The sequence below is a fragment of the Pholcus phalangioides genome, unplaced genomic scaffold, assembly GCF_987345545.1.
Source record: "Pholcus phalangioides strain wild (caught in Gottingen) unplaced genomic scaffold, Ppha-v1.0 ptg000011l_1, whole genome shotgun sequence".
NCBI lineage: Eukaryota > Metazoa > Arthropoda > Arachnida > Araneae > Pholcidae > Pholcus > Pholcus phalangioides.
Window position 1 is genome coordinate 27092141 of NW_028301604.1, and position 11404 is coordinate 27103544.

The window sequence follows — 11404 nt, forward strand, 5'->3', positions numbered from 1 at the left end:
ACATGGAAACTTGAGTATTTTTTCAGATTAACAGTCAGATGAAGTTCATGTTGTTTCAATGTATTTCAGTGTTGCAATTATGAAGGTCATTAACTCACATGCTTCTTACACCATAAAATGAATGATTTATTTATTTTTTTGGACATCATTTTCTGGCTATAAAATGACTTGCTATGAATTATTGAATATGACAATTACTGAAAATTTGAATTTTACAGCTGAATTCCATTAAAAACCAATAAACACAGTACTAGAACACATACTGATGCATGAGTATTCTTTTTTTATAATTGAAAAATACTGTAGTTAGAATTAATGTGTAAAACTTTGCAAGAGTTTGAATTTGAACTTAAGTTATATGGCATTTTGTTCTAATGAGACAAAGTTAGTTGGTATTGAAAACCATATATCTGTCACTGTCTATTCATATTAAGAAATATAACTAACAGCCAAGACCAGAAAATCTTATGCAGGACCTGATTTTTGCAATAGAAAGTTTGGAATTTACTCAGCACAAGGTCCCATAATTTTAGGGGCCCCAAAAGTTTAAACTTACAGTGAGCGAATGAAAGAAACACCTATATAATAATACTCAAGGGGGCAGAGAATCGTATAAAAAGGAGTTATCATTATAGATAGAATATATTAGTATTAAAAACTGCAGGAACCAGAGAGTAATATTATTTGTGTGACTATCATCAGGGCCGAATTAAGACGTTTGGAGGCCCTGAGCACTTGAATGGTTGATGTGCCCTCCCGGTCCCTACATTTTTTACTTGATATTGAATCTATAAATGAAAAAAAAAGCCAATGAAATTTTATATTTCAGAAATAACTAATTGGAGGCAGAATTATAGTGTAAATATTTCTAAAGAGGGACATTGAAGGTCTTGAAGGTAAATTCCCCCGCTGCTTTTTTTCCTACTTGCAAAGTTTTTGATAATATCCAAAGATAATGTCACTTTCCACTATTACTGCAAAGGTTTTGACAGCTGGCTGATGCGAAGATAAATCCAGGAAATAAAATTCAACTTCCCTTGCAGGGAATTGAACCCATGTCCTTTCACTTGCTGGGTGAGGGCCCTAGGCCAGTGGTTCTCAACCTTGGGAAGCCCACAGCCCGGTTGATTTGTTTTTGTGAGTTGATGGTCCAGTCACACATGGCAAATGAAGTGAAAAATGAACAGTGAATCACTCCCGGCCTGGTTTGATTAATGTCAGGGCTCGACGGTTGAGGAAACACTGCACTAGACTAAAAAGCCAACAAATCCTCTTTTCTTAGAGCTTGTGTGTGCTGAATGTGGCCGTTCATTGACAGCCAGACCAAACTCATGACAAAGCTCACGATTTCTGACATTGCCATCAGATTGAATTGAATGAGGAAGAGAGTGAATTCCAAGACATTAGTGAATGTAGCAAATGAGTTTAATGTGAAATCAGAAAAATATTGGCCAAGGTCAGATTTTCATCGAAGCCGATAGAATAGACCAGTGGTTCTCAACCGGGGGCCCCCTAGGATATTCCAGGGGGGCCATGGAGGAAAATATCGCAAAAGGGGAGCCATGGCTGCTGATAAGGGGGCCATGAAGAAATTTATTAAAAGAGTGACCAAAAAAATTTAATTTCAAACAAAATGCATAGAATATTTTTTTCGCAATTTTTGCCCCTATTTAAGTAACATTAACATAAAGATTTGATTGGTTGGCAGGATATTTCAATGCCGAGCATAAATAAGGATCTGAGTAGTTGAAAGATGAAATTTAGCACTTGAAATATCAAAATTGTTAAGAGTTTCACGAAAACAATGATTTTTTTGCGTGTGTGTAACCAATTTCTCATAAGTAGAGCTCTGATTTTTATGACCTAAAGATATGTCATTGCTCTGCTGATAAGTTATTAGCAACTACGTTTCTTCTTTAGGTCATAAAAATCAGAGCCCTTGTCATGAGTTTGTTATCAATAATTATAAGGTTTTGAGATGAATGTATATATGCATACAGTGTCACTTTATTGACAGTAACATTTATTTGAAGACAACCAACCAAAAAACGTTAAATGCGGATAAAACGGTTTTGTTGGTATCAGAAGAGACGGGGCAACAACTTTGTAATTGGGTTTTTGAGCACACTGTGTCTGTATAAAAAGTTAACATTTTTATTTTAATAACTGCACAACCCCTCGCAACATGAACGACATATCAGAGTACTACACGTTATTTGGATAATTTTTCTAAATACCATACGCCTTGTTACCTATGCACCCTGTACATTATATGTAATAGTGTCTGTTGTGTGAAATATTGTGTAAGCCAAACTCACGTTGCTTTCTTCACCTGAGAGACAGAGGCCACATTATGAACCAAAAAAGCCACTTGAAGATAGCTTGTAATTCAATGAGACAGATTTTCATGATGAATGTAAATCTCACCGCATCAAAATTATAATCAATAAACCCATAATTTTCTTGAAATCTGATTATTTATGATTTCTGATTAGCTTGAAATTTTGATTCATTCAAATTTACCCAAGAAAAAATAATTTGTAAATAATTGAAACTTCATCCTGTACAGTAACTTGATGACATTATGCCGTCTTCAAGCGCAATGTTCACACATTTGATTGAAAAAAATTTATTAAACATTTTTTTTACTGTGTTGTATTATGTTTATTTTGCTTTTTCGTTATTTTCATAAATTAAAAATAAATTAGATTAAAACTTACACTTCAAACAATTCAAGCAATATTTGAACAATTGTTTTTTAATGGGAAAATGGGGGGTAGGAAATTAATCATGGTCGCAAGAGGGCCACAGGAATGAGAAATGGTTGAAAGGGGGCCATGGGCAAAAAAAGGTTGAGAACCGCTGGAATAGACTAATGAATACATGATAGAGTTTAGAAGTTGCAGAAGTAGCTAAAGAAGAAAAACAGAAGGTAGAAAGCCATTGAGCTTTGGACTCGTTGGACTCAATGGTTTTTTAAAACTAATAGACTTTGCATGTTATCAATAAATTTATTGTGAAAAAAAATTAAACATGCTGTTCAGTCTTAATTTGGCAGTTTTTCCCCCTGAAAGCTATTAAAATACTGTAAAGTGACGTTATTCTTATGAAATAATGTTGACTAAGTTATTCAAAGATTTTTCAACACTTAACTAAAGTAGAACCTTCCATTTTGAGCAGGTCATTTTGAACTGCCCCATGATAACATTTGAAATATTTTTTTGTAATAGGTAATCTCTTTTCTAAAACTGACAGAGTTTGGAAGTTAGCTATTGGACAAACAAAAGTGTAGGCATCAATTATAAGAGATATTGAAGAACGTCCCTTGAACAACTTAATTTACCATAAATTTACAAATATTCTTTCACATCTGTAAATTGTCTAATCAGTTTGTGTTTTTGAGCATCGAAGCTGCACGTTGGTTTTAATGTCAATTTTCTGATTTAATTATTTTGTTTTAAGATCTTTCTTGTTAAGGTCTTAGAAAATATTTTCTTTCATCATGGTAATAATATCACCCTTTATGTGTTCTTTTTCAATTTTTATATTACCATCTGTGTAAAATACTCCCAGAAAGATCTTCAGCCAAAATTTCTTTTAGGTTTTTATATTGAAAAAAAAATCCAGAGGGAATATCTTATTTATGATCACCTGAAGTCTATCTGGTAAAACTTGCATGGCACTAACAATTAAATATAGTTCTTTGGATAGAACTTCACACAAGTCAGTTTTCCTCTCTGTCATAAAATTGAAAAACAAATCTGCTTAAAACTTTAAAGAACTCATTGGCTAATTCCAGAGTGGATTTTATCTCATCCGTATCTGATCGCTGAGTTTGGAAGTGGCATTTCATGAGTAACAAACAGTCACAATTTTCTTTAGATTGTGTCAACTCCCAGTTATTCAAATTAAACTTCAAGGTAAAAAAAAGTAATATTTGACCCCCCAATAAATTCTATGAGAAAACAGCTCACCCCTAACTATTTATAAATACTATACCATGCAATGCATCCCGCTTCACTTCCTGTGTATGTACCTTCTGTTAGCACTTCTGAGATTTATTTACATTATAAATAACAAAAGGAAAGTTTTACATTGTGAACAGATAAAAAAAAAACGGGAAATTTTATTTTTTATGAACATTCTTGTTATTCATACAATGCAGACAATGGTCTAATTGCAACAAGAATTTTTCTGGATAGTAAATGCCAGACATTTTATTTCTGAATTTGAACCTAAATTTTAAACTACAAGTCACATAATTAGAAGAAGCAAATTTGTGAATTCTTACCAAAGACATTCATGTATCCAATGAATTTAAGAATTTTTTTATAAACTAACCTCTTTTATATTATTTTGATATTGCAGATTCACTGGGACTGAAACTAATTTAACTAATACTTCTTTATATCCAATTTTCACCGTAAAAAGCTTTATTTATTGTAATAATATTTAAAAGCAGGATTTATGAATTTGAGATAGTAAAATAATTTTCAGGAATTATGCTTATTTCAAGAAATTTGTGAAGAGAAAAGGTTCAGAAAAGTGTTTAGTTATTTCAAAACTCTTATATAGTTAAAACATGCTGCATTTACTCAGTTAAGGTCTTAAGTTAGTCAAGACCAGTTTAGTTTTTATTTAGTTAACACTAGGTTTACCAAGGGGTCATTCTGGCCCGTCTGAGAAAAGTTTTCGTTAATTTTCTTCAATTTTTAAAAAATACTTTGTTAAAATATCAAAAATAAAAATAAAATTATTGTAACTGATGTGTGTAATTTTATTGAGGTTCGTTTTTTCAACTTCATAATAGATACATCAATTTACATTTTTTTTAATTAAATACCAAAAGGGGTCATTTTGACCCCTTTGCTAAAAATAGGTATGTGTTAAGTACTTCAGATTCCATGTAAGTGTCAGTAATAATTTTATTTTACTCATCATAGATGTGTGTAATAATTAGATTTTCTTGTAAGTATTCACTGTGATACAATTTGGTTGTTTTTAGTATTAATATAATTTGTTTTTTCAGCAAATTGAAAAGCTGCGTGCTGAAAATAAAACCTTACGGGATGAAAATGGTTGCCTCATTCGAGTGATCAGCAAGCTTTCACAGTAGCCCTGCATCACGAAACAACTGTGATTTGTGTTTTAAATCAGTTCATAGTACAGCAGATTTTTTATGCTGGAATGACTCCTGTCTTCCAATTTGAAGCCCTTACAACAAAAGTAGATATCTATATATATTGAAGAGGAAAACACATTTTTTTCTTCTTTTGTGATTGGAGTTGCATAACGCAATTCAGTTATTACAATGTTTGATTTTGAAAAGAATGGTGCTCATATTTATTCTTATGAAATTTGTTTTATATTGCATTCTGTTCTTGTCAGATTATATGATGAATGTATAACATCAATATTGTTAATTTTTATTTCTGTTTGCTTAAAAAATGTACCTTATCTAGTCTTTCTTTCCTTGGAGAGCTACGAGCTGAAAATTTTCAGTTATATGATGATGAATTCTAGATGCACTGTACTTACTTAACCAAATATACATTTGATATATAGCATATAATTTATGATATTAGTCATGTTCCATGTTTTAGTTTCCAAAGGTCTTTATTGATATGTTGTTCAGTATTTGCCATTGCTGTTAGATAATTTTCTCTTCTGATCAAAGTTATTGTGAATCTCAAATTGCTGAAAAGTTAGTTTTAGTCTAATCTTTTTTCAAATAAATCTTAATTTTAACTCAGCTTCATTTGTTTTCCAGAAAGTTCATGTGCCATGTTTCCTTTATAAAATTCTTATACATTGTGAATTACAGTTTATTGTTCATTCATTTGTAGCTCCACAGAGGAGATCTATTATGCTCATTATCTTATTTTATTTTTTCATTCTACATCATTTTAAGCTTTGTGCATTTTTTGTCAGTATAAGTTTTTTCCCCTTGTTGGGTTGTTTTTATATATGACTAGTTAAACTAATGTGAGATTTTTTGAAGCAAGTACTCTTGATTTTCCAACCTTTATTGCATTTAATAAAACTGTCTTGATAATTACTATCTGAGTTTTTCATTGCTGAATCTATAGTGTGAATGGTACTAGTTTTGATACTGATTGAAGTTCAGTTAAGGAAATTAATGCTAGTTATATGCATGTTCTTGTATGCTGTACTTCTTGGATTCAGAACAAGTTTATATGGAATGTTGGTGAGTTGTATCAAATATCAAGTGCCCTTAGAAACTTTGTATAAAAACTTTAGCATAAAAATGTTTCTAGGAGTGCAAATCATACTCTTTGGATCATTATTATCATACTTATAAATTTTTATTAAAAAGAACTAAAAAATATTTTAAAATCTACAAGTATATATTCTTACCTCATTCAGAAGTATTAAAAGAATGTGTGAAATATTATTGTGGTGGAAAGAATTTTTTAAATGTACAAGGTATTTTGTATGTCGTTTTGAATCATGTTTTCCTTTTTTTTTCAAATTTGGAAGTTTTTTATGAAACTATATGGATTGAATGAATGAGAAACTTAAATGAATTAATTTTTTTGCTTGAAGGGGAACCACATAAAATATGACTGAGCCCTTGCTCAAGAATAATTATCAGCAAATGTAATTTTCACTTCTAAACTTATGGACAAAGGGAGTGAAGGCTATTCATTTCAGCTAATGGAAATTACTATTAAGGAGGCGGCTTAATTTGTCATGTTTAATATTATTTTTAAACTCAGAGCTCTTGGTATTGCCTGTCATTAATATTTTAAAGATTATAGAACTTGAAAACTTGGTCAACATTACAAACTATCAAATAGTAATTAAATAAAGTGAAATAATTTTTCCTGTTCAATATTTTCCACATTTTCATGTATTTTCTATGACTATCTAGTAGAAATTTCATAGGCATGAAAAATTTTCATGATACATCAATAAACGATTTTTTAAGTGTCACAATTGTAATTTATTAAAATTTTCAATTTTGTTTTGCTTTTGACTTGAGTAAATTGGGGTCTCTTCCCCCCACTATTAATTAGATCACATCAGTTTTATCCATACACCAATGAGACTCACTTCAGTAATATAGGTGAATAACTTCAATGTACATAGAATTCTCTCAAAACAGTTCAAAAAAAGAAAAATCATATCATGGATTTTTGAACTTGTTTATGATGAACTTCTCAAATCTATGAATTTTTTGCAATAATTGTAGTAGTTTTTCTGCATATGTTTTCCCTCAAATAAGAAATATATCATAATTAGTATACATTTTATATTGTGAACTAATAGTAACCCAATGATTCTTAAAATTAGTATGCATTATTGTTTTTCAGTCTTTGCTTTCCTTATTATTGTTTTTGTTATAAAATGTCCACATCTAATCAACACAAAAAAATGCAGTTGATTTGTGTTCTTAAAAACACCAATTCCTTTTCTGCAGTTGAAAGGTGAATTGCTTTTAACACAGAATGAATTCTTTGTTTTCACGTAAAATTTATATTTATTATTTTCTTTACAAATGATGTTCTGTGAAGCAGTGGGATTACAATTTTTTTAAAATTTATTTGAAAACAATTCTGAATACTTTATTTGTTCATTCTTAATTTTGAAAAACTGTACCTCTTTTATTTTCTGGGTAATAAATGAGATTTCACATACAAAATAAACCCTGGCTTTCTGAATTTATATTCATAGAGTTTGCAACAATTTTGATTGGTCGAAAATATTTAGAGTTAAAAGTTTCATTTTTTGGTTATTGAGAAAGTTCTGAAGCAGTGATTGTCGGCTGTGATGAGACCACTGCTCTGGGGTCGTCTGGACATCATGATGAGTTCGATATCTATGATTGCACAGTGGTGGTTGGCTGAAGTTGATTTTCTGTTGTTTTCCAACTTTGACGCATGAATGTGAGCTGGCTATCCCTTTATTATATTTAATATTTGTATAATTTCTTATACTATATACATAAGCCGTCAATGCTATACACTTGCAATCAAAATCAAAAAACGATATTGTTCCGGATAATTTCTCTCACAAGTCCTTGAAATAAGCAGAGGATGAAACAAAATGCAGGACGTCTATTTACATGTATTTACAAGCAGAAATCTTGACGGAACGCGATCGACAAATAATACCTCGTCTTCCCGATACAATTTCAACAACTGCATAGTTCCGTAAAAGAGGCATCACAAAAACTTCTAGAAAAATTTCGAGGATTCGTGTGACATCTTTACATTTTTTATTGGGCATCATCACATTGTCGAATCTGAGCTGTCGCGAAACGTGCCAACTTGGTGGTATTTACAGAGAATTCCATCATAGATTATTTACAGGCGAAAGATGACATAATATAATGATAAATATAGTCACTATTTACATAATTTTCGTAACATTGTCCACTTCTTTAAAATTGTTCGTCCCGACAATTAAGCCTTCAAGTCGGTGGGTCGCACTTTGTCACTTACTGTGGTAAGGAGCCAGTCTGTTGAGGTGAATCACCTTACACTTTTATGACGGAGCAGTGCCGTCTTAACGCATGGGCGCGGCCCGGGGGCCTCAAGAGAAAAGGGGCCTCACAAAAATGAAATGTGGTTGAAATTTCCGAGAATTCGTCACATAAGGGCTAATATATCGCCACGTACCGCTTCAGAGAAATCATTTGGCCCGGGGGCCCGTGATGCTCTTAAGACGGCCCTGTGACGGAGTCCTTTGAATCCGAACTACGATATCGTTAAGTTTCTTCATGACTCTGTAGGGTCCTACCCATGACATCTGGAGTTTCGGGCACAGTCCTTTCCGGCGCTTGGGGTTCCAGAGCCAGACGAGGTCTCCTTCCTTGAAGTCGTGAGACGTGGCCTTCGCATCGTAGCGGTTCTTCATCTTTTCGGAGCCGATGTTGATCCGGTCTCTGGCGATTCGATGCACTCTCTCGAGGTGCTCCTGGAGTCCTTCGACGTATTCTTCCTGTGGAAGAAGAGCATCCGGCGGTCGCCCGAACAGCAGGCTACTTGGCAGCCGAAGATCCACGAGCATCTGCGATGGTGAAAATCCGGTGCTCTCGTGGACGGCAGTTCAGCAGAAAAAAGCGGTAACTGAGTCCCAATCTTGTTGGTTCTGTGACACGAAGAGCGAGATATGATTCAGGATGGTACTGTTGAATCTCGACCATCCCGTCAGATTCCGGATGAAACGGAATAGTTAGCGTCTTTTTTATTCCTAGAAGCTTGCACGAAGTTTCTTCCCTGGTCGGAATAGATCAGCATGGAGACTCGGAATCGAGACACCTAATTTCTCGCTAAAACTTCAGCTAGCGTCACTGCTTCTTGATCAGGAACGGGATACGCTTCCGGACACTTGGTAAAATAGTCCATCACCACAAATATGTACTTGTGAACATCGTGGGTTCTGGGTAACGGTCCAAGGTGATTCTCTCGGTTGTAGCGTTTAAGGTGGGCGCAGGTGCGCATCGGAGTTCCTTTGCGAGCTGCGCAGGCGTCACAGTTCTCGCAACACTTTTCCACATCGGTCCTGGACAAAGCTGCATTAAGAGTCTTTCAAGCAGCTTTGGTCCTGGACCTTTTGAAGAATCTTGGTTATGCAGAAATGTCCACCCGGTCGGGGTTCCGTGCAACTCTTTCAAAATTTCTTCCACTCGGCCTCTTGGTAGGATGAGTTGTCACCTGAACGTCTTCCGACTTCCATTTGCGGTACAGTACCCCATCTCTCATCTCCAGGTAGTCATATAGCGGCCAGTATCTCTTTTAGTCGTCTTTTTTTTCTTTCAAACTGAGTACAACTCAGGTCTATCACCATTTAAGGGCGATTTACTATCTAGTGAGTTGTACCGGAAGTATAACTGTGTGTACCTAACAGTCTGAGTGCGTATGTAGTGTGTGATTTTTCAGTGTCTCCATCTATATTTCAGAAGTGAAGTGAGTGATGTGTTATGATTGAATTACATTTATTGTTTGTAGGTCTGTTGCTCACTGTGGCGAGACTTTTTAAAGGGAGATCGGCTCGCATTCGCACTTTGAAGTTGGGAACCACAGAAAATCAACTTCAGCCTTCAAGTATTGCGATGGTGGGGTTCGAACCCGGGACCTCGCGACGCGAGTCCGTCACTATGACTACTCGACCACCACAGTGGCTAAATGGTCGTCTGACTGGAAGAGGCGACGTCTTGCCGCGTTGGTCTGCTCTCGGTGGTTTTTTTTCAAGTTGATTATCGGTCGCATAGTTGGGCCTTCTTGGTGTTCTCATCGCTCCAAGGATCGTCACTTGAGATGCCATCTGTCTCACCATAGGGTTCACCGGGCTGTACTTCTCCTCTGCCTTGAGGCAATGATGAAGGTTTTGTGGACCCGGTGGCGTAATTCCATACCGCGTACATAGGATTTTTAACATGGGATGTGTGTGTGTGCCTCATTGGGTAAGATCACTATTACGTCACTAAATTGTCACACCCGATCGGAACTTCGGGCCACGATGTAATGTGCATGCGCGACGTAGTTATTGGCGCTAATATATTTCCTGGCCGTGTCATCGGCATATGCTAGTCGGTGTAATGGTTGGAGCATGGGATATGTGTAATATTAATAGTGTTACCCGCGATCGGTTTTTGGAACATCTTGTTTCAACTTATCAGTTTTGCCATATTTCCGGTTGTGGTGAGAACAGAGTTGATATTTTCAGTTCGGGGGTAGGGACCCCCTTTAATGGCCGGAGGAGCGAAGCGACCTCCGCCCTCACGGGGCGTGAAGCCGTTTGTGGACCGCAGGCTCGCGCCGAACAAAGTTCGGCCTGCAGGGGTATTTACTAATAAAGTAATCGGAAACATGTTTTTTTTTTTTTGCGTTGTGATATTATATTATATATCATTATTATTATGTTAATTATGTTATATTACTATAAAATTTTAGATGCTTGTAATATTATCGTGCGAAACAGTCGTGACGAAATAAAAGCGATGTCGTTATGAATCCTGATGTTTGGCGATAAGTTGCCAAATGTAACAGCTGTATCTCCGAATCGGTATGTTCGGCTACTACGTCACGTGATAGGTTCGGAGTTAGAATTTTTCCCTCGATCTTTAATGACGTAATTGTGATCTTCGCAAAAGGGCGTATCCCATAGTAAAACCTATGTACATTATAGAATTGTGTGCGACCCGGTGCTCTTGTCAGGGCGTCGGCATTTCCATGCGCTTTTTCTTTATGAGGCTGGATTTTCCTCTCCATGCCATCGGGGGTATGACCTCTTTTTACGCTCCCGGAATGGTCATCAATTTCCATGGAGGGAATTCGTCACGACCACATTCGAGTAGGGCGATGTGTTCCTTCGGCCTGTGCAATTTGTCATTCCTCATGTCCAAGGAAAATCCATGTTTCCTGAGGAAGTCCAG

General features: G+C 35.2%; 1 protein-coding gene across 2 annotated transcripts in view; it reads left to right on the forward strand.

The window, feature by feature from the left end:
* Window positions 1–7126, forward strand: part of LOC149080286 (protein phosphatase 1 regulatory subunit 12B-like) — a 423274-nt gene extending 416148 nt beyond the window's left edge. For both annotated transcript variants that reach the window (XM_089239417.1, XM_089239418.1), the window contains one exon: window positions 5030–7126. Coding sequence is in view for 1 of the 2 variants with exons in the window: in XM_089239418.1 (XP_089095544.1) it covers window positions 5030–5116 (87 nt within the window). In the remaining variant the exon portion in view is untranslated. The remainder of the gene's footprint in view (window positions 1–5029) is intronic.
* Window positions 7127–11404: the final 4278 nt, after the last annotated feature.